General features: G+C 46.5%; 1 protein-coding gene across 1 annotated transcript in view; it reads left to right on the forward strand.

The window, feature by feature from the left end:
• Positions 1-25,168, forward strand: part of Shrm (shroom) — a 183,852-nt gene that overhangs the window by 147,153 nt on the left and 11,531 nt on the right. Inside the window, 3 exon segments of the mRNA XM_017904310.1 lie at positions 24,197-24,439; positions 24,441-24,756; positions 25,061-25,168. Of these exon segments, the coding sequence (XP_017759799.1) occupies positions 24,197-24,439; positions 24,441-24,756; positions 25,061-25,168 (667 nt within the window).

The following is a 25,168-nucleotide window of genomic DNA, read 5'->3' on the forward strand; positions in this document are numbered from 1 at the left end:
AAATTCGCCAGATCGTTCCAAGCTTCCAGCTGTGCTAGAAAATTCTGGAAATTTGGCAGATTTCACAGACTCGTTCTCGAGTAGCTTCACAATTCTCGCGAGATTATGCTCACGCTTCCTCTGCTTCGCGACCGCAGAATTAGCATGGCGAAGGGAACGCAAAAGATCGGCAGACCCCGAACTCCGCTGGTCTTTGCGGTTCCCCGATCTCCATCCTGCAAAAGCGTGAAAGTCGACCAGTGACCACGTGTTCCGCGCTCGTTGGTCGGCTCGTAAACGAGTGCTTTTTCATTACGGTGAAACGTGTCGCGACCCTGTCATCGTGAAATTACGTAAAAAGCCATCGCGAATTTGCGACCACCGCGTCACGCTACGTTAAGTGATATAACGGCGAGAACAGCGCCGGCAGCTCGTAAAGCGAGCAGCTCTCACGACTAGCGTTGCTTTCGGTCCACCACTATGTCAAGTGCACGGTTTATCGTTTCGGATCGAGCCGCTGGAAACGGTAACCGTTGAATTCCCGGCCTCGTGTCCCATCCATTCGAAGCTATCCCGTGAACGTCTTCGAACACACGACATTGTACTCCGCGCGCTTCAGCCGGCAACTTTGTACCCGATAATTAGCCCATAACTTCAAGGATAATTTTCCTTGCGTGCCACCCGAACCACGGATCGAACGCCTTAATCGTACGCGCGAGATGATCGGGAACACGTATGCGTCTCGCGCTTTTAATTCACGAGTGTCACCTGCGAGGGCAATTAACGTGCGTGGATCGTAATTAAAATTCAGAAGGGGAAAGTCGAATCGTGTAGCGAACGGTTGCCATTTTTACCGGGGACTATACCCGGCAAGGATCTTCCACCGTTCGCGATCGAGGACGCCAAGGACGCGGGCGTAATTGATCGAGGCCAGCTACGAAAGCAGCGAACGCGGTCGTACGACCTCTGAGGAATTTTTCCTAGGGGTACACGCACGCGAGGAGAACCGGGTGAATGGTTCGCGACGCGTTCGAAAGCCGTGGCGAAATATATTGCCGAGGGCGAGCGATAACGAGGCAGGTTAACGCTGTCATGCGGGCTTGATAACGCCGATAACGCGCTTCCCACACAGCCCACGAGCTTTATCGACGCTACTCACCGAAACAAAGACGATACTGCACCGAGTTTGCTTCCGACCATCGTTCTACCGAATTTCCTCGTTTCCTTATTTCCATTGATTACCTCGTTCCCCTTTTTATTTCAGCAACAGTTGACTCCCTGGCAAATTGACAGAGATTAGCGGAATTGTCAGTGAATCGTTGGCAAGAAATTGTCAATTCGGGTTAACAGTCTTGCTAGCTGACTGGTGGCAGGTGAAGGATGAAGAGTGGCAGGAAAAGTTATGGTGATCCGTGGTATACACCATTTGCATGACCAGAGATTGCGGTTAAGAGGTGACAGTACGTGAGGTCACTCTGAAATAAATCTGCATGAAAGATTTAAAGAACGGGTATTGCGTAATGGTCGAGGACAAGCGTTAAATATTGAACGCGTTTTATTCGAAGATAAAGAGCATGGTGTCATGGAATACGCGTATCCAGTGATGATGACAGGTATAAAGGCAAACTCGAGCTCTGTGTCAATGTAGTTTTACCATTTAGTCTCGATTTTAAGAACCATTGTCATATCGATCAATTTGATCCTAATCTCTTTCTCAATATCGAACTTCAACTTTAGAATTAATTAATTCCTGCGATAGGGAATTGTCAATACGACTGTCAATAATCTGAAAAGGAGAATTGTTTTTTAACGTAATCGTTATTGCTTTCGTCGCGACGATTACTCACCGATGCTTCCAATTTCTTCCTCTGTATTTCTCTCCGTCGCGTTATTTTCCCAACGCAATCGGCATCTTCACGCTGCCAGTGTCGTCGCAGGTTCGCGGGAAATCTTGGGTCACGCTGGCGGATGAGGAATCGCGCGATTGACCCGAATCTTCGCTGGTTGCGAAAACAACGCGACCACACTCTCGCTGGCTTATGGTAATAAATGCAAGCTGTTACGAGCGTAGTAGGCTGGTGACTGTCACGCGTCCATCCTATGCGTGCATATTGCATTTCATAAACGCGCATGAATCACGGGGGCCTTGAATGGAAATCAGCAGTGGCTGACGCGCGAAAGTGAATCCTCGCTCGTATCGCGAGGTTTATAAACCGAAACGACGTATTAGCCGCCATTAATCGCGCGCGCAGAAATATGCAAGGTTTCCAGTTAAAAGCCAGAACGGTAATAACGGATACCGCTAAGTTGGAACGAGCATCGACTGCCCTCCATGGCGCAAGTCATCGAACGCTCGATGCATCGTTGCAACGTGGATAATTTAACAATTCCCCGGGCTCGATCGATTCATTTACAGCTAGCACGTAAAATGGACGACAGGAATTCCCCGGATGATTCACGGAATGTATGCAAATAGATGCAACTTTCGATTCCCGGTCAATCGTCGATCATCGTGCGAGATACAGGTACGTGCCGGACCTCTATGGAAACACGTGGACATTGCTCGGAGTGCAACGAGCAATCCAGACGAAGGCCACGGTACCGTCCCATAGTCTCCTTCATCCTTCTCCGCTCAAGGATTCAATTTCGCGAGAGATAAAAACACAGATTTCCCCCGAATTTGGCTGTAAAATCTTCCAGTCTCGAGTAGACTTTAGCCCCTACCTGGCCTTCGAGTTATCGTCGGATTTCGAGTGTCACGCGGTTATCTGGAGAGACCTGTCCTCCGATAAGCAGGTGTTGCCAGAGGCGTGTTCCACGTTCCGCGGAAGAGCTATCGGAATTCGGTTGAACCGTTGACAACGGAAGGTGCATCCACTCTGCATTGTTCCTCCTTCCGTCGGTGGAAAAGAAAATCATTTCCCGTTGCGAGTAAATCTCGTTCTCGCGGAGAAAGGGAACGTTCGCGCGAAGTATCTCCGTTTCCTATTTTTAATTCGCCTGGCGCAAATCTTGCCAGCTAGATCGCAGTGGCCGATAGCGGCGGGCAAAGTAGGATGAAAGCGTGGCAGTGGAAAGTGAGACTCTGAGACCGTTCTGTCGCGTAGCTTCCTTTCCTTCTGCCGTTACTCTGTCGGTCTATACCCGCGAAAATTTCATCCTCACCACGGATACCTGCCCGCCGAGACAAACGATCGCGCCGCGTCATCGGCCACAATCGGCCCCCTGGTTCTGATATTCTCCCGCGATGCGATGACATAACGCGTTTTTCGTGAGAGTGGCAGAGTGAATTCCGGCAGAATTCGTACGGTAGCACGATCGGTCCGCGATACCCGCGTGCCAGGCGCCATGGGAAAATAGCGAGATACCTGTTCACCGATGCTTATGGCGATCCGTTGTTCAGCCGTTCTGCCACTCATAACAGTACTCCTCTGGCTGTTCCGAGAGCCGAGTAGGAGGAGAGGAGACAAGTACGTTGGCCGCAGAAGCGCCTTCCTCGAATCCGGGGTCGAAAACCGTGGCTCGCGACGCGAGACCAAGGGCAGACGATGAAATTCGAGCGAATCGTGGAAAATTGCTAATTGTCAGGGCGATGCGTCGCGGTCCCTGGACGTGGCTGTTTTGTTACGGCACGGGAAATTGCTGGCCTCCGCAATTACGGCCACGAGAGACGTTATCTCGTGGGCCTGAAATTTATTTCGCAACGATATTCGCGAGCGGTTTCCATCGGCCATCTTTTTCTTGAGCAATCGGTCGCCAGTCCGAGCTATTCGGTCCGAGTATCGGACCCCGACGGTCGTTTCGAAGTCCGGCAATTATTTCGAGCAGCGTCGAAGCTCCTTTCGAAAACTCTCGGCCAAGGATCGAACAACGAGCCGTAAATTTCGCGATCGTTTCGTATTAACGATTCGCGAAAAGGCAAAAAAGGCAGGGAGGAAATGAAAAATAAGAACTGGCAGAACACGGCGGTGTCCTCGACTGTGTTGCTCCGTGGCCGGTGCAGTTCCTGGGGCAACCTACGTACTTTCATCCGATATTCTCAAGCCGAAACGCATTTTTCGAGATCGCCGGAGAACGAAGGTTACCTACTTTTCCAGCAACGCGAGGTTTCACTCGCGCTGTCTCCGTTGTCCACGCGTTTCCACGGGGAACGAAACCGAATAGGACGAAATCGGCCCCCGTTGTCGACTTAATTTCCAGACACGCCCTCGACTCCCGCTCAGCCGGTACGCTCTTTGTCTCTGATCAGAGTCCTTCGAGTCTTGTGACGTTTCCCGGACGTGTCGAAGGAGAGACTTTAATCCCCGAAATATGTGACACCGTTCGCAGGATGTCCAGGATGCAAACAACATCGTTCGTTTTCCTCTTTTACGAGTCACACGACCCCCATTTTGTCTGACGTACGCGAGCTAATTGGCTTTCTGTGTTTCCAATTGCCCAAACGAACACCTGGCTCTCGACTTCTGCTGCCAATGTCCACGTAGAAACGAGTGTGCACAAACCCAATTATATTGGGTTCAACAGTGCCTTACTTTTGCAGTAGATGCCATTTTATTTTGAAAAATTGTAATATCTAATTTTAATTATCACTCGCAATAAAGTGACGTAAAAATACAGATCTTGTAGATATTAACATTAAACGTACTGGGTACTTTACACACACCTGTTCTTACCATAAGAGATCAAATGACTCCTCGTGGTACATAAGGTATGCAAAGAATTTTAATAATAAAATAAGTTAAGTAATATTTTAATAAATAAACGGAAAGCGAGAAATTAAATAATCAGATAATATAAGAATTTACAAAAAGTCAGATGGGCGAAAAAGATAATAATGAATGTATGTTTTAGAGTATTTTGAAAGCGGTCATTTGACACCGCTTGGTACGTTTAGTGTTAAAATATCTTAATTATAATCTTACAATTAGTCAGATGGCAAGTCCAGACTATTATTGCGATGTTCGAGCTGAGAGGTTTATAAAATACAAGGTGTCCCAAAAAAATATATACACACTTTGCGTGATTATAAAAACAGTATATATTTAGAGGGATTACAAATTACGGCGATATTACTTTAAAATATATTTACGTTTTTCAAAGTCCAGTCTAAAATCAGTCATTATTTTAAACGGGTTGCACCTAGAAAAGGAAAAATAAATTAGAAAGAATAAGGTATTAAAGTGTGTATACGTTTCTTTGGGGACATCCTGTATTTTAACCCTTTACACTCGAGAGGCGACTCAGTCACCATTTAATCAGATTCTAAAGATCGACGTTAATTAATATATCAAATTTAAAATTACCTCACGATGCGTGGAATGTCGAAGAAAAATAATTTTACGTCTTAATTTGCATACGATTTCTCATTTACCATTTTAAAAATATCGTCGACTGTATGACAGAAAGTCTTCGAATTACTATTTCTCTGTAACGAAATTAACGTGCAAAGGGTTAAGCGATTACCATGTTATATTAAAAATACCGCGTTATTTCTCGCCCTACCGAATATGCGCAGCTCGCTTTTCAAACTCCCAATCATCCACGTGTTAACACCTGCACGGAGCTCGCAGCAGCGTTCTCGCGAAAACAATAGGCGAGTCGATTAGGTTACGTCGAGTCTGGCATCCCGGCTGAAATTTTCCATCGTAGAAAGCGGTACCGATCGATGCCGCGATTCCGTGGAATCGGCTTATGCCAGTCGTTCCTCCGGGTCGCGTTCCAGCGGAGGGTTTTAGGGCTTCCGTGCGCCACGGCGAAGCCCTCGAGGGCGAGACACGATAATACCGGCGGATGATAATTCGAAGCTTCTGCCTAGGGTTCGATGTAATAATATTGACGAAGGCTTTCGAGCGGATTACGGGACGTTGACGGACTCGAAACGCTCCATATGGCTTGTATTCGAAGCGCCTGATCAACGACAAGTGGCGGCACAAAGGGGACAGGTGGCTCAGAGTCGCTGGAGTGGGCTTAAAACGTCGGTGATCTCGAATGGAATTCCATCGCAAGTGTTTTGTAAATTGGTAGCAAGGTGCACGAAGCATGCGAGTTAACGATGGCAGCGTATCCTGAATTCTCAAGCCCCAATGTGTCAATATTTAAACGATATTAACGATATTTATTCTACTACTACGCAAACAGCAGCAGCGAATTGAGCGAATGAAAAATCGCGAATGCGAAATTGCTGCTTGAAGCGTACACGCGGAGAGTAATTTTTGGGATTAACGGTCGCGTTAATGACTCGGTTAATGCGATTAAGTTGTTTGGATGCTCCTTTAAGATCGCAATTACCGAATCAGTTAATACCACGAGGTTTGGCTATTTTATTTATATAGTCAGCCAAGACTGTCGAGATGAAAATGTGCTCGTGTTGTAAATTCACGTATAAAAACATATTTATTCTCGAATTATGGGTTTTTATAATTATAGGAACTCGCGTATCTATAATAAGGGTAATAAAAATAAATTCGAGAAAAAATTTAGGAACGTATATGATAGACTCGCTAACGTTCACTATCTCTTCCTCCATAATTCTTATGGCCTGAAAAAGAGAACTATAAACAGTCTACAAGCGTTTGCTTTATATACTCTCTGCTCTGTATCGTTTCTCACCGACGATTTATATATACCTATTTATTTTCGTCGCGAAACTTTAATTTTTATTATCTACATACACCACGTATAATTCTGCACAACATCACGCAGGTATTTAATTTCTCAAGAATATGGAATTCAAAACCGCTCTCGAAAACTTTCGCAAGCGACTGCATCTGTACCTTTCGATTCCAATTTCATTTGCTCATTTTTATATCATCGTATTTTATTAACATTCGTGATCGTCGAACCAAACCACTCTTTCGCAACTACCGAGTTACCTAGATACCCAATTAATGCAAAAAATTAGCAAACGTACGTTTCCCGCGAGGAGGCGAAAAGATTCGAAAGGTCGTATCAATTTACGACCGCATTAGAGGTCGGTATTGCGATCCTTAAAAATGCTAATCGCGAGCGATATTAGCCCATCAAGGACGCATCAGGGTTCGCAGCATGGCGGCTCGCGTTCCAGATGATTCGCTCGGTTCGGCATCCTTTCGTGTCACCGGATGCGGCGATCGCGACGATCCGTCCGAATGACTAAACTGTTGCCCCGACGACCTCATAAATATTAAATTGTTGCACTTCCTTCTTTCACCCGTCCCTCTTTCGCCGCCCTGTGTGCGATCGGCGCGTCCGCGCGCGGGAGTTACGCGTGATCAAACTCGGCCGGAGTTAATTAGCGAGGTGTCGTAATAATCGTTGGGCGACTCGCTGTCCGTGCTGTCGCCCACCGGCTATAAATCCGCCTTAATGGCCGTAATCGACGCTGGGATCCTCGGCGTCGTCTGACTGCCATTCCATATTTTACGGGCCCATCGAACGATCGCCGGTTAAAAGCTTCTACCCGAGTTTTGATGTTGCATTTAAATTTCAAATCGACGAGGAACCATTCTCATAGAGACGTGGAACCGAGAAATAAAAGTTATCCGCGTAAATCCCGCGCTGTACCTCTCGCTCGGCTAATTATCCGCAGGTTTATGCGCTGCGGGCCACGCCCACGCGCATGCAGCGGATAAATAAATCCGGTTTAAATGCCCCGGCGAGCAGCCCGCGAACTCGACACTTCCAAATAACTCGAAAACCGCTTCTTTCCACTCGGCAGCGTTTAATTGACCCCCGACGCGTATTAAATTAGAGCGAGGCGATCGGCGTCGAGCCGCGCTGGAATTCCGCGATTCGCGCGAAACATTTCAGCGACGTTTATCTGCGCTGAACAGCGATTCGTTCTCGTTCGTGCCTCCACGCTCGACAACACGCGTCGGTATTTCCTGCGGAATTTAATGTTCGCCGATCGGTGGACCGGTGAATCGCCGGGGATAAAGAAACCCGACGGCGTGGAGAACGCGATCACTATTTGGCTCCAGATTCAAGGATATTATCAGCACGCTTAATTGCGCCAGATGGCCACGATAACGTTCGAGGCACAGTAGGCCGGTGCAACCGGAAATCCGTGAAAACTCCTCGACGAATAATCGATGCATCCTCGTAATGGACTTTCCGGTTCTATGCTCGCGAAAAAATTCCGCTACACGAGAGATCGTCGCGGATAATTCTCTACTATCGATATACAGGGAAACACTCGGCGCGGATGGCTCGATTTCCCCTGGAATTTAACCCTTTTAGCGTCGAGCGAAAAACGAGCGCCTGTGCGAAGATAACCGGACCAATTTGACGAATTTATTAAAAGCCAAACTGAGAATGATATTTAAAAAATTTTAAATGCATTACGGAAGAAAGGGAGAATAATGTAATGCTAATTGTATTTCGATATTTATTGAAAATCATGCGAATAATATCGATATAAAACACGATGGAAAACATAGAAACAAGTTTCTCTTCTACAAACAATATTTACATAACACATAAGAATAATCATCGTGTGATCATAGTTTTATGTAGGTCACGGAGTATGAAGTATAAGTATTACATTTTCAGTAATTTTTAATGAAATAACTAATTATTATTAATTATGATATAACCAATATTTATTAACCCTTTGTACTCGACGATTTTTTGGCTAGAGAAGAGTAGAAATTAAAAGATTCTCTAAAATACTAAAATACTGACGATACTTTTTTAATTAGTAAATAAAGAATTGTAGAATTATTTGATTTCGATGCCTCGCATACTGTTACATTACATTAAATTTGATATATTAATATCGATCTTCCAAATTTTATGAAATGGCGACCTCTCGAGTGCAAAGGGTTAATATAATTATTTATATAATATTGATATTATAATTATTAATATAACCATTATTGCGATTACGGTTCCAAGAAACTATTCCATGTCGAGTTTCTACTTATCTCTCCAGCGTATACAGAGCCTCGGTACCAACCAGCATACAATATAACAAAGAGTTAAACCCAAAAACAATTTTTTAAATTCTTTTGCAACGAAATTGCAAAACATTTATAACGTTTTATAAATTTATTTCGAAATAGAGCTTCCTCGCATTGCGAATAATAAGGCGCCATTGCAAACGCAACGATATATCGTCGTTGACACTAAAAGGATTAATATTCCTCGGCAAAGGAATCACGCTGGCGAAGAAAATAATTCAAGAGCTGTCATACGAATTGTTCGATTTTTGCAAAAATTCCTCGTCACGGGAGATTACCCGGGGGTCAACATTGTATTATCGACGCTCGTGTCCAGGCGAGCAATAATAATGCATTTTCACACGCGTCTGTATTTCCTGCGGAATTTAACGTTCTCCGTGGAATCGCGGTGGATAATGAACATGAAGGACGCGGAGAACTCGATTGCGCTTTGTCGTCGAATTATATCGTGCGCTGCGAATCGAGGAAAAATTCTGCTTGGCGAAAGATCACCATGATCGACACGGCACCATCGATACCCGTACAGCGAATTATCGTTCGTGTCTCGACGAGGAACAATAATGTCGGTATTTCTCGGGGGATATAACGCTCAATTTGTACTAGAGCACCAAGAAATCGATGACACGATGAGAATTAATAATCACGAATCTGTGAACCGGCGGAGATCGCGTGAATAAAAAGAATCCGATCGCTGCTATAATTAGACCATCGCTAATCCTGAGAACGAATAATCCCCGTTCCTGGAGCGTTTAAATTTTTTCCCCTATGCAAATATTCCGTTTCACGAGAGATCTCCGTGGCCAGCACGATGGTATCGATACGGAGGAAATACCCGATGCCTTGTCGCTCAATAACACGTATCGGTATTTCCTGTGGAATTTGCAAATCGGCGAATCGCGGGGAAAGAGAAGAGATCGTCAGCGTGGCGAACGCAATTGCTGTTTGGCTGTGGAGGAAAGGATATTATCAGCACGCTTAATTACGCGAGATCAGGGCGGGTAACGTACGGAGCAAAGTCGGCTGGCGTAACCGGAAATCCGCGAAAACTCACGCTCGAATAATCGATGCACCGTCGTATGAACTCGCCAGCTTTTTCCCGTGCAGAAAAAGCTCTATTACACGAGAGATGACCGTGGTCGATGGTGTAGTACCATCGCTATCGTCGGAACACAGTCGTCGCTTCTGGCACCACGCCTATCCTGTCGACGTGGTTGCAGCCGCGGAATAAAAACCCCGAGCCGACCGTAAATTATCCCCGGGTATCCGTTGCTCCTTCGTAATACATTACATTGCAACGATTTACCGTGGCATGTAAATGTCGCTTCGCGATACGCGCGGTATTCACCGATGTAATTGAACGCTTTCGCGTAATGCCGGGCATATTGATTATAAACACAACGTGCCGTCGCGTACGAGTGAAATATAGATCATGGGGCAACGTTGTTGCCTGTTTCAGGCGTTTATGGTACACCCGGTATCGAGGGAACTCGAACACGTACAAAAGGCTTTCGCATGGTCGAATCGATGCTTCATCTTCGAGCGTTACAACTTCTTCGGATTAGGCTAACGGTGCAAGCACGTGTACGCCACCTATTGCCTCCGATAACTTCATAAATTTCCCCTTTCCCGAGAGTGGAAAAATCATTGGGAGATATCTCGCGTTGCGTGGAATCTTATCGGTCCATCCTGGGCTCGTGCACGCGATCGCGGAGGGCTAATCGAAGGTGTGCGATGGATTCTCTTGAAAGAGGAAGAAAAAAGGTGAAAAGAGATAAGAAAGAAACAGGGTCAATATGTTTGCATTGGCATTATCAGCCTGGTCGGAACCGATAGCGTCTATGACGGAGATAAACACCTCGTGCTCGAGCTGCGCCTATAGATCGGAGGCGATCGTCCGTGAAATGCGCCGCTAACCATCAATTACCGTGATATACTGGTTCTTGCCGCGACTACCGAATGAAAGAAGCACCATCTCGTCGATAATTCGCCGATTCGACTCTCGATTCTCGCGTGGCCAGCCCGGCTAGGCTGTTCTCGTTTGTCTCGCGCCATTTTTTCCCCCCGGCCGCTGTTCGATCTGTGATTTATCGGTAATTTCGTTAGAACGATCGAAGGAGTCGCGCGATTTTACGTAATCCTTCCTCTCGGACTTATCGGTCGCGTTGCTTTTCTTCGATCGGCTCGTTAACCAAAAACCGGCTCGCGGATTAGCGAATATTCCGGTGAAAGGGGGAGGAAATTGGCCCCCTGTTTTCGTGTGCGGTTTTTATCAGAGAAATTTACGAGGGAATCGGGAATTTATAACCGCGGCGAATTCCGTGAGGCTGTTCCATAAGACAGTTGGGCGTCACGGATGGAAACTGGACCAATAACGTTTCGAAATCGGCCACGCTCGCTGCGCGGTCTCCTAATCGATCGTGTCATTAATACGGGCGTAAGAAACGATAAATCGTCATTTTTGCAAACGTTCCGGGATTTCTCCTTCGTGTGAGAGTAAGAGAACGCGAAGGAGGAAAACGAAAGCATAGTTTTACGAGCAAAGAAACGCCTCGGCTTCGCCGTCGTCGCCTCTTCCGTACTCGCGCCTACTTAATTAAGCTCTCGATCGCCACCAGAACGTAGGACAAACCGGCAGATACGATCCGCATGCTGGCCTCACTGAGAGAGAAAAAGGTGAACCCGTGGACAGCTTCCTCCTGGGTTGCTCGCGTGCGTGCTTTATCCCTGGCGATAATTATCCGTGCTCGGGAGGGAAGAAAAAGAGCGGAAGGAGGAGAAACACGTGTCGTGAAAGGAGTCCCGTGCGTGTACGCCGTTACGTATGGTCGTTACCGCGAGTAACTTTTAAGCCCGATGTTCCCCGGCTACCCGTTGCGGTCGGCCCCGGCCGGCAGAATGGCTCGTTACTTATTTTACGAACGAACGTTATTACCAGTTCCCGTTTAAAAGCCCGCCGCGTGCATATATCTCGAGCGCGAAGCAATTTGCAAAGTACTTTCCCCGGATCGGCTTTCCGGGTTCGAGCTTTTCCGTCCATCGATGGAGGAGAAGGTGGAAGGAAACGAGAGAAACGCCTGGTCGGTGTACATCAGGTTTCGCGTAGTTTATGGCCGTCCGGTTCGACGGTAATTAAGGAAGAATTCGACAGATGGCGCGGACGAAGGTGCGCGGCTAGTGAACGCAACAGGAAATCGCGGTCTCCTACGGTCGCGACTCCTGTCTCCGGTGTCCGCTTACATAATTCTATATACTTATAAAATTATATATCTCGCGCTATCACGCGCCTCTTACGCAACGCGTCGAGTTACACGGCCACGTTGCGTAACGAGCTCCTCCGCGATGGACTCGTTTACGCGGATAGGTTGTTTCTGGGCTGAGTAATCGTAACGGGGCGACTCCAGCGCCAAATCTCGGCCCGCGAGAGGTCGCGGCACGCGGGACACGCCGAAGCAGGGCGCATGCGCAATGCTCGCGGAAGTGACTCGCTAGCGAAAGATCCGGGACAGCTGATTTTTCCTTCGCCACTTGTTCTCACGCCGAACTATCGCGTTGCTCGAAATTGACAGAGCTGCGATTCGTGTCACCGTCGACATTTCGAGATTGCTTCTTCCCGTCGATCAATTTTTCGAATTTCGACGGGTTCCAAGGTCGCATTCGCTTGGCAAGGATCGCGCGAATTAATGGCAGGCGTACATGCGGGCCTCGTACTCGTTTCGAAGTTCCTCCGTCATTTTTGTACCGAACTAATCGCGTTTCACTTGACACACTAGTATTTTGAAAGCGGTCATTTGACACCGCTTGGTACGTTTAGTGTTAAAATATCTTAATTATAATCTTACAATTAGTCAGATGGCAAGTCCAGACTATTATTGCGATGTTCGAGCTGAGAGGTTTATAAAATACAAGGTGTCCCAAAAAAATATATACACACTTTGCGTGATTATAAAAACAGTATATATTTAGAGGGATTACAAATTACGGCGATATTACTTTAAAATATATTTACGTTTTTCAAAGTCCAGTCTAAAATCAGTCATTATTTTAAACGGGTTGCACCTAGAAAAGGAAAAATAAATTAGAAAGAATAAGGTATTAAAGTGTGTATACGTTTCTTTGGGGACATCCTGTATTTTAACCCTTTACACTCGAGAGGCGACTCAGTCACCATTTAATCAGATTCTAAAGATCGACGTTAATTAATATATCAAATTTAAAATTACCTCACGATGCGTGGAATGTCGAAGAAAAATAATTTTACGTCTTAATTTGCATACGATTTCTCATTTACCATTTTAAAAATATCGTCGACTGTATGACAGAAAGTCTTCGAATTACTATTTCTCTGTAACGAAATTAACGTGCAAAGGGTTAAGCGATTACCATGTTATATTAAAAATACCGCGTTATTTCTCGCCCTACCGAATATGCGCAGCTCGCTTTTCAAACTCCCAATCATCCACGTGTTAACACCTGCACGGAGCTCGCAGCAGCGTTCTCGCGAAAACAATAGGCGAGTCGATTAGGTTACGTCGAGTCTGGCATCCCGGCTGAAATTTTCCATCGTAGAAAGCGGTACCGATCGATGCCGCGATTCCGTGGAATCGGCTTATGCCAGTCGTTCCTCCGGGTCGCGTTCCAGCGGAGGGTTTTAGGGCTTCCGTGCGCCACGGCGAAGCCCTCGAGGGCGAGACACGATAATACCGGCGGATGATAATTCGAAGCTTCTGCCTAGGGTTCGATGTAATAATATTGACGAAGGCTTTCGAGCGGATTACGGGACGTTGACGGACTCGAAACGCTCCATATGGCTTGTATTCGAAGCGCCTGATCAACGACAAGTGGCGGCACAAAGGGGACAGGTGGCTCAGAGTCGCTGGAGTGGGCTTAAAACGTCGGTGATCTCGAATGGAATTCCATCGCAAGTGTTTTGTAAATTGGTAGCAAGGTGCACGAAGCATGCGAGTTAACGATGGCAGCGTATCCTGAATTCTCAAGCCCCAATGTGTCAATATTTAAACGATATTAACGATATTTATTCTACTACTACGCAAACAGCAGCAGCGAATTGAGCGAATGAAAAATCGCGAATGCGAAATTGCTGCTTGAAGCGTACACGCGGAGAGTAATTTTTGGGATTAACGGTCGCGTTAATGACTCGGTTAATGCGATTAAGTTGTTTGGATGCTCCTTTAAGATCGCAATTACCGAATCAGTTAATACCACGAGGTTTGGCTATTTTATTTATATAGTCAGCCAAGACTGTCGAGATGAAAATGTGCTCGTGTTGTAAATTCACGTATAAAAACATATTTATTCTCGAATTATGGGTTTTTATAATTATAGGAACTCGCGTATCTATAATAAGGGTAATAAAAATAAATTCGAGAAAAAATTTAGGAACGTATATGATAGACTCGCTAACGTTCACTATCTCTTCCTCCATAATTCTTATGGCCTGAAAAAGAGAACTATAAACAGTCTACAAGCGTTTGCTTTATATACTCTCTGCTCTGTATCGTTTCTCACCGACGATTTATATATACCTATTTATTTTCGTCGCGAAACTTTAATTTTTATTATCTACATACACCACGTATAATTCTGCACAACATCACGCAGGTATTTAATTTCTCAAGAATATGGAATTCAAAACCGCTCTCGAAAACTTTCGCAAGCGACTGCATCTGTACCTTTCGATTCCAATTTCATTTGCTCATTTTTATATCATCGTATTTTATTAACATTCGTGATCGTCGAACCAAACCACTCTTTCGCAACTACCGAGTTACCTAGATACCCAATTAATGCAAAAAATTAGCAAACGTACGTTTCCCGCGAGGAGGCGAAAAGATTCGAAAGGTCGTATCAATTTACGACCGCATTAGAGGTCGGTATTGCGATCCTTAAAAATGCTAATCGCGAGCGATATTAGCCCATCAAGGACGCATCAGGGTTCGCAGCATGGCGGCTCGCGTTCCAGATGATTCGCTCGGTTCGGCATCCTTTCGTGTCACCGGATGCGGCGATCGCGACGATCCGTCCGAATGACTAAACTGTTGCCCCGACGACCTCATAAATATTAAATTGTTGCACTTCCTTCTTTCACCCGTCCCTCTTTCGCCGCCCTGTGTGCGATCGGCGCGTCCGCGCGCGGGAGTTACGCGTGATCAAACTCGGCCGGAGTTAATTAGCGAGGTGTCGTAATAATCGTTGGGCGACTCGCTGTCCGTGCTGTCGCCCACCGGCTATAAATCCGCCTTAATGGCCGTAATCGACGCTGGGATCCTCGGCGTCGTCTGACTGCCATTCCATATTTTACGGGCCCATCGAACGATCGCCGGTTAAAAGCTTCTACCCGAGTTTTGATGTTGCATTTAAATTTCAAATCGACGAGGAACCATTCTCATAGAGACGTGGAACCGAGAAATAAAAGTTATCCGCGTAAATCCCGCGCTGTACCTCTCGCTCGGCTAATTATCCGCAGGTTTATGCGCTGCGGGCCACGCCCACGCGCATGCAGCGGATAAATAAATCCGGTTTAAATGCCCCGGCGAGCAGCCCGCGAACTCGACACTTCCAAATAACTCGAAAACCGCTTCTTTCCACTCGGCAGCGTTTAATTGACCCCCGACGCGTATTAAATTAGAGCGAGGCGATCGGCGTCGAGCCGCGCTGGAATTCCGCGATTCGCGCGAAACATTTCAGCGACGTTTATCTGCGCTGAACAGCGATTCGTTCTCGTTCGTGCCTCCACGCTCGACAACACGCGTCGGTATTTCCTGCGGAATTTAATGTTCGCCGATCGGTGGACCGGTGAATCGCCGGGGATAAAGAAACCCGACGGCGTGGAGAACGCGATCACTATTTGGCTCCAGATTCAAGGATATTATCAGCACGCTTAATTGCGCCAGATGGCCACGATAACGTTCGAGGCACAGTAGGCCGGTGCAACCGGAAATCCGTGAAAACTCCTCGACGAATAATCGATGCATCCTCGTAATGGACTTTCCGGTTCTATGCTCGCGAAAAAATTCCGCTACACGAGAGATCGTCGCGGATAATTCTCTACTATCGATATACAGGGAAACACTCGGCGCGGATGGCTCGATACGCGACGAGACGCCTCGGGATTTCCCCTGGAATTTAACCCTTTTAGCGTCGAGCGAAAAACGAGCGCCTGTGCGAAGATAACCGGACCAATTTGACGAATTTATTAAAAGCCAAACTGAGAATGATATTTAAAAAATTTTAAATGCATTACGGAAGAAAGGGAGAATAATGTAATGCTAATTGTATTTCGATATTTATTGAAAATCATGCGAATAATATCGATATAAAACACGATGGAAAACATAGAAACAAGTTTCTCTTCTACAAACAATATTTACATAACACATAAGAATAATCATCGTGTGATCATAGTTTTATGTAGGTCACGGAGTATGAAGTATAAGTATTACATTTTCAGTAATTTTTAATGAAATAACTAATTATTATTAATTATGATATAACCAATATTTATTAACCCTTTGTACTCGACGATTTTTTGGCTAGAGAAGAGTAGAAATTAAAAGATTCTCTAAAATACTAAAATACTGACGATACTTTTTTAATTAGTAAATAAAGAATTGTAGAATTATTTGATTTCGATGCCTCGCATACTGTTACATTACATTAAATTTGATATATTAATATCGATCTTCCAAATTTTATGAAATGGCGACCTCTCGAGTGCAAAGGGTTAATATAATTATTTATATAATATTGATATTATAATTATTAATATAACCATTATTGCGATTACGGTTCCAAGAAACTATTCCATGTCGAGTTTCTACTTATCTCTCCAGCGTATACAGAGCCTCGGTACCAACCAGCATACAATATAACAAAGAGTTAAACCCAAAAACAATTTTTTAAATTCTTTTGCAACGAAATTGCAAAACATTTATAACGTTTTATAAATTTATTTCGAAATAGAGCTTCCTCGCATTGCGAATAATAAGGCGCCATTGCAAACGCAACGATATATCGTCGTTGACACTAAAAGGATTAATATTCCTCGGCAAAGGAATCACGCTGGCGAAGAAAATAATTCAAGAGCTGTCATACGAATTGTTCGATTTTTGCAAAAATTCCTCGTCACGGGAGATTACCCGGGGGTCAACATTGTATTATCGACGCTCGTGTCCAGGCGAGCAATAATAATGCATTTTCACACGCGTCTGTATTTCCTGCGGAATTTAACGTTCTCCGTGGAATCGCGGTGGATAATGAACATGAAGGACGCGGAGAACTCGATTGCGCTTTGTCGTCGAATTATATCGTGCGCTGCGAATCGAGGAAAAATTCTGCTTGGCGAAAGATCACCATGATCGACACGGCACCATCGATACCCGTACAGCGAATTATCGTTCGTGTCTCGACGAGGAACAATAATGTCGGTATTTCTCGGGGGATATAACGCTCAATTTGTACTAGAGCACCAAGAAATCGATGACACGATGAGAATTAATAATCACGAATCTGTGAACCGGCGGAGATCGCGTGAATAAAAAGAATCCGATCGCTGCTATAATTAGACCATCGCTAATCCTGAGAACGAATAATCCCCGTTCCTGGAGCGTTTAAATTTTTTCCCCTATGCAAATATTCCGTTTCACGAGAGATCTCCGTGGCCAGCACGATGGTATCGATACGGAGGAAATACCCGATGCCTTGTCGCTCAATAACACGTATCGGTATTTCCTGTGGAATTTGCAAATCGGCGAATCGCGGGGAAAGAGAAGAGATCGTCAGCGTGGCGAACGCAATTGCTGTTTGGCTGTGGAGGAAAGGATATTATCAGCACGCTTAATTACGCGAGATCAGGGCGGGTAACGTACGGAGCAAAGTCGGCTGGCGTAACCGGAAATCCGCGAAAACTCACGCTCGAATAATCGATGCACCGTCGTATGAACTCGCCAGCTTTTTCCCGTGCAGAAAAAGCTCTATTACACGAGAGATGACCGTGGTCGATGGTGTAGTACCATCGCTATCGTCGGAACACAGTCGTCGCTTCTGGCACCACGCCTATCCTGTCGACGTGGTTGCAGCCGCGGAATAAAAACCCCGAGCCGACCGTAAATTATCCCCGGGTATCCGTTGCTCCTTCGTAATACATTACATTGCAACGATTTACCGTGGCATGTAAATGTCGCTTCGCGATACGCGCGGTATTCACCGATGTAATTGAACGCTTTCGCGTAATGCCGGGCATATTGATTATAAACACAACGTGCCGTCGCGTACGAGTGAAATATAGATCATGGGGCAACGTTGTTGCCTGTTTCAGGCGTTTATGGTACACCCGGTATCGAGGGAACTCGAACACGTACAAAAGGCTTTCGCATGGTCGAATCGATGCTTCATCTTCGAGCGTTACAACTTCTTCGGATTAGGCTAACGGTGCAAGCACGTGTACGCCACCTATTGCCTCCGATAACTTCATAAATTTCCCCTTTCCCGAGAGTGGAAAAATCATTGGGAGATATCTCGCGTTGCGTGGAATCTTATCGGTCCATCCTGGGCTCGTGCACGCGATCGCGGAGGGCTAATCGAAGGTGTGCGATGGATTCTCTTGAAAGAGGAAGAAAAAAGGTGAAAAGAGATAAGAAAGAAACAGGGTCAATATGTTTGCATTGGCATTATCAGCCTGGTCGGAACCGATAGCGTCTATGACGGAGATAAACACCTCGTGCTCGAGCTGCGCCTATAGATCGGAGGCGATCGTCCGTGAAATGCGCCGCTAACCATCAATTACCGTGATATACTGGTTCTTGCCGCGACTACCGAATGAAAGAAGCACCATCTCGTCGATAATTCGCCGATTCGACTCTCGATTCTCGCGTGGCCAGCCCGGCTAGGCTGTTCTCGTTTGTCTCGCGCCATTTTTTCCCCCCGGCCGCTGTTCGATCTGTGATTTATCGGTAATTTCGTTAGAACGATCGAAGGAGTCGCGCGATTTTACGTAATCCTTCCTCTCGGACTTATCGGTCGCGTTGCTTTTCTTCGATCGGCTCGTTAACCAAAAACCGGCTCGCGGATTAGCGAATATTCCGGTGAAAGGGGGAGGAAATTGGCCCCCTGTTTTCGTGTGCGGTTTTTATCAGAGAAATTTACGAGGGAATCGGGAATTTATAACCGCGGCGAATTCCGTGAGGCTGTTCCATAAGACAGTTGGGCGTCACGGATGGAAACTGGACCAATAACGTTTCGAAATCGGCCACGCTCGCTGCGCGGTCTCCTAATCGATCGTGTCATTAATACGGGCGTAAGAAACGATAAATCGTCATTTTTGCAAACGTTCCGGGATTTCTCCTTCGTGTGAGAGTAAGAGAACGCGAAGGAGGAAAACGAAAGCATAGTTTTACGAGCAAAGAAACGCCTCGGCTTCGCCGTCGTCGCCTCTTCCGTACTCGCGCCTACTTAATTAAGCTCTCGATCGCCACCAGAACGTAGGACAAACCGGCAGATACGATCCGCATGCTGGCCTCACTGAGAGAGAAAAAGGTGAACCCGTGGACAGCTTCCTCCTGGGTTGCTCGCGTGCGTGCTTTATCCCTGGCGATAATTATCCGTGCTCGGGAGGGAAGAAAAAGAGCGGAAGGAGGAGAAACACGTGTCGTGAAAGGAGTCCCGTGCGTGTACGCCGTTACGTATGGTCGTTACCGCGAGTAACTTTTAAGCCCGATGTTCCCCGGCTACCCGTTGCGGTCGGCCCCGGCCGGCAGAATGGCTCGTTACTTATTTTACGAACGAACGTTATTACCAGTTCCCGTTTAAAAGCCCGCCGCGTGCATATATCTCGAGCGCGAAGCAATTTGCAAAGTACTTTCCCCGGATCGGCTTTCCGGGTTCGAGCTTTTCCGTCCATCGATGGAGGAGAAGGTGGAAGGAAACGAGAGAAACGCCTGGTCGGTGTACATCAGGTTTCGCGTAGTTTATGGCCGTCCGGTTCGACGGTAATTAAGGAAGAATTCGACAGATGGCGCGGACGAAGGTGCGCGGCTAGTGAACGCAACAGGAAATCGCGGTCTCCTACGGTCGCGACTCCTGTCTCCGGTGTCCGCTTACATAATTCTATATACTTATAAAATTATATATCTCGCGCTATCACGCGCCTCTTACGCAACGCGTCGAGTTACACGGCCACGTTGCGTAACGAGCTCCTCCGCGATGGACTCGTTTACGCGGATAGGTTGTTTCTGGGCTGAGTAATCGTAACGGGGCGACTCCAGCGCCAAATCTCGGCCCGCGAGAGGTCGCGGCACGCGGGACACGCCGAAGCAGGGCGCATGCGCAATGCTCGCGGAAGTGACTCGCTAGCGAAAGATCCGGGACAGCTGATTTTTCCTTCGCCACTTGTTCTCACGCCGAACTATCGCGTTGCTCGAAATTGACAGAGCTGCGATTCGTGTCACCGTCGACATTTCGAGATTGCTTCTTCCCGTCGATCAATTTTTCGAATTTCGACGGGTTCCAAGGTCGCATTCGCTTGGCAAGGATCGCGCGAATTAATGGCAGGCGTACATGCGGGCCTCGTACTCGTTTCGAAGTTCCTCCGTCATTTTTGTACCGAACTAATCGCGTTTCACTTGACACACTTCGCCGCGAGTTGGAATTATTGCCAGCATTGAATCAAGGCGACTAATTTTCTTTCAGTATATACGAGTATAAGACGCGTTTATAAGGAGGAAAGAGGGGATAATATATTTGGGAGATGTTTGCGGATCCGGGGTCTCTCGTTGACAAAATTATGACGAGTTGGCCGGTGATCTGACCGCGACAACGTCGTGCTGACACGTGATTAGAATCGAGACGCAAATTTTACTTTCGTCCTTCGCTCGGACCACCTCCTTACGACTAAAACTTTCTTTTCCGCCGGCAGCCACGCGCGTTCCTAACCTAGAACGGGGCAGAAATCTGGCGCGAAGCGCTCGCGTAAGCTTCTATTCGGAAGATTCGTATTTCTACGCAAACAAATTTCTCTTTTATTTTCATATCTCGCTCTCCCCGTGCAAAGCTTCGCGAAAAACGATTCGGCTCGTTGCACTCGTTTCATTCCATCTTATAACGAGTACAAAAAGCACGAGAGTGGACTCCGATAAAAATACGGGCCTGAATCGCGAGAGATTAGAATTTTCTGGCTAATTATAATAAAGTCACGATTGATTTGCTCGAGGGCTTCTCGATCGATTAATCGAAGAAAGCGATTCGAGGCACAGCTTATTTAACCGTGTTTCGCGTCGCTCTCGTTGCGCCTGCGCGTTCTAAAACACGCGTATATCCGTGCCGTAAATCCGGCACGCGATGACGATGTGCTGACAGTCGAGGCATGACAATATCAGCCCAGATCCGATCGAAATGAACAAATTTGACATAGATACCGAGCTATAATAACGTCGATCAATGTCTCGAAAGAAGTCGGACCTGCCTGTAGCCGATAGCAATTAGCGATAAGTCATCGGTGATACCGATTGACGCCGGTTTCGCTTCAACGAGTACGAAATAACTGCAGTGGCACCGATTGTCATCGCTTTCGAATCGTGAGAAAGAAATGACGGAAAAATTGCACGGTAGTCGAGGAACCAGCTCGAATAACGCCTAGATTGACAACTGTCTGGCAAAATAACCGACTCTTCGAATACATCGAATAAAATCAAGAACGCGCAAAAAGATATTATATTATATCTGAATGTAAATTTAGATATTTTCAGATACCTTTATAAGTGGAATTGTTAATGGCTATCTTTCGACAATAAGACTTTCAGTTTAGGTTCCAAGCGATTGCGCAGGAGTCAAGGACCTGTCAACTAAGACCTAGATTGACACGGTCTGTAAAAGCAGCAGAACCTGTATTACCTTAACGCTATGAAGAATAGAGATAGCGCATAAAGTGAATCCATTGACTAAATTTTCTAACGAAATTCGCAAATTTTAACTCAAATTTCTCATTTATGAGACACCGATATTCCAAGCATACCCACCATATTAACACTAGGTTTACGGACGCTATCTATATACCTATTTCTAAGGACACCTGTCAAATTGACAGGTAAAGGAAACCACGTGCCATTTTCTTTTAACGATTAATTGAATTTAAAAACAATTATATATTATATTAACAGTCTTAATATAAGTTAACTAAATCTGTTGCCATCGTATAATTGGAGTAACCCTCCCGTCAAATTGACGGGTTCCGTAAATCTAGTGTTAAAATAGACATTCAGTTCTAGCCCCAAGCTCTTCTTTAGCGCGGATGGAATAGCTGTTAGATCATTCGTCTAAAAGATATTACGAGATCTTTTCTCTGCTCTAACAAAGCCTCCTCTTTCACATGCTCGAACCGGCAACACATGTTACACTTTCCTTCCGATTACGATGACTTTCGCACGAAACGCTGCTTACGTAATTCCGTAAGCCTGATCCTTGGACGCAAAGAGTGCGTCGCTCGTCATCCGCCTGGATCGGCTCGCTTTCCGTGCGCACGCGTCCTCGCGGAAAAGCCGCTGGGAAAGGATCGGAAGCGTTCTCCGAAGCGGAACGCTCGTTGAGATTCTACTCGGCGAACTCGTCGACCGACGTATCCGGTCTGCATCGAGTGCCACGCGCATCCGTGATTCGTCTATCGATGGATTGCAATCCTTATTCGCGGCGACGATAAGCCAATGATCGATTAATCAGTCGCACGCCTCGCGATTAATCAACGCGGATGCGTCGGCGAGGATTTCGCAAGCAGGCGCCCGAACAATGGATCACTTTTACTCTCGGCGTGCTCGGCAAAGAGCACTTTGTTCCGTTCGCGGAATCGCGATAGGTTCGACAGACCTCGCGCCAATCCCATGCGCCATTGCAAACGCGGGGATAAATCGTGTCGGATAAAAGGGAATAAGGGAATAACCAGGGATATCGACGTCTCGTTATTAGCGGGATGCAAATGGTACCGGGGACTTTGTTGGCAGGCTGGGCGTATAATTGCTTGTCAATTACGCGGGCAAACGTAAATATCGCAACGAAGCGTATTAGATATGGGCGAAGAATTTCCATTCTATAAGCTCGCGCGTTTATTTATGCCGCGTCCGTTCGCACAAGCGTTCCAGCGCGATTCTGTCAATGCTCGAAATCGATCACGACACGGTAATTACGCTTATGAATATATGTATGCAGATAATTCCTATCGAATATTAATAGGATAACTAGTAACGAACCCCGTGGCTGAACATAAACGTCGTATTCTAGCGAATTGCCTCGTATTTCAAGCTTATTGCCATTTGACGACCCGTTCGCCGGAGTTATTGAAATAAATGCCTCCATGGGTCGCGGAAAGAAACCGAGAGCTGAAAGAGCAATCATGCGTAATTTTATCTCCGTTAATTGCTCTCGTGCGTGCACCTAAACCGGCAAACGAGGCACGCTGATAATCTCGGTGGATAGAACGGAATCGGTTTTGACAGGATCCAAGGTCCACGAATGGTCCATTTTGCCATTGAACATCGAAGTGCATCATCAGGTTGAATCGAATAGGTATCGCCTGTAAGGGGACGATTCGGTGTCCATACGAATGAAGCTCGTCGATTCTCGAACGATTCCGCTTGTGACTTGACTGAAAATTCAAATATAACCTTGTAATAGCCAAGCGTCGAGTCGTGCGATCAAAGCGAACAGACGGCCGACTATTTACGTTCCAACGTCGGCGAGGGGTTCCCATGTGCGTTTTCTGCGTCTCGTTGCTCTATTTTCGACCGTTTATTTTCGATAGCTGAGCAATAACGCGAAATTCGGGTGTGGTGCCGGGTCGAATATAAATGACGGCGACCGGATATTTGTCTTGCGAGACGATGGATTATCCCTGCGAAAATAAGCGCGCTGTATGGCGTTGGTAAAAATACAGATAAGGGAAACGAGTCTACGAGACGAGGAATTTAGGTCGTCGCGCACGATTACGTGGGAATTTCTAAATTCCACACGACGCAATCAATAACGTTCATCACTCCCGGTGTCGTAATCGGACAGAGTGCGAAGTACGCAGCGCCATCTCTTCGACCAGCGTCGACGGGGCGATTACTCCCCTCGCCATTGATTCCAACTCTTCGCGAACTCATATCCCCGCGATTAGTTCAACGACTAGAATTTCCTATCGACGATCCGATAGATTATTTCCCATCGATAAGTAGCTCCCATCGTGATCCAATTTCGTCACGATCTTCTAACATTTCCATCCAATTTTCTCGTTGCAGGAGCCAATCGAAGGCCTCTTACCTGGCCTATCGACGGGAACGAGGGGCGCCCGATACCGAGGGCAGTTACAAGAGAACCATGTCACCGACATCTCGCCTAGAGGACTGGCCACCGCCACGGGATCACGATGATCCGGTTCTTCTTCGCGTCACGCCTCATCATCCGTTGCAGCACCATCACCATCACCATCACAACAATCACCATCCGCAACAGTCGGAGCTTTCCAAGTCGCACAGCGTGGACACAGCAGCAGCAACACTCGGCAGAGGTGATCGGAAAGTTGTCGCACGATTTGAGCAAGAAACTGCAGGCAAGCGAGGCGAGATCGCGAACCAGCGAGAATAATAATAACGATAACCTGGAGGATCGACATCAGCATCACCACCATCATCATCATCATCAAGAGAAGAGGCAGCAGGAGAAAAGGCACGATTATGAGCAGCGTAGGGAACGGCTGTCGCCCCAGAGCGTCGAGGTTCTTAACGACAGGAACCGACAGCTGGAACGCGAACGCAGGAAGCTGGCGGCCAGTTGCGAGCCCCTACCTCAGAACAGAGAGGTAATATTTCTTTTCGGACGTTTAGCGCGCACGATGCATCCTTGGTGGAATGGGTTACAGTTGAGCCTATCAGTACGGGCATTATTGATATACTGGTTCTTAGACACGCTAGTGTAAAGAGTACATTAGAGGAGATCGCGTTTGTCGTATTTATCTAGTTTTAATACTCGCTGTTAGGATGTCTAAACATATCACCCGTGATGCATCGACACGCAGCATGTCGACATTCGAGCTACACGCGTGTTCATGTCCGTCGTAATCTTCGACGAATCCTTTTAACGAGAGATCGATTTATCGCTATTAGAAGCAGAGTCGAAGCATGGACGCGCCCTCATCGGTGGTCGAGGAGGACTTCTTCCGCGAACGAAGCGCCACCATCGAAATGACCTCGCAGAACATCGAGCTGCTGAAC

This window comes from Eufriesea mexicana, unplaced genomic scaffold (assembly GCF_001483705.2).
Source record: "Eufriesea mexicana isolate 0111107269 unplaced genomic scaffold, ASM148370v2 scaffold2839, whole genome shotgun sequence".
NCBI classification, from domain to species: domain Eukaryota; kingdom Metazoa; phylum Arthropoda; class Insecta; order Hymenoptera; family Apidae; genus Eufriesea; species Eufriesea mexicana.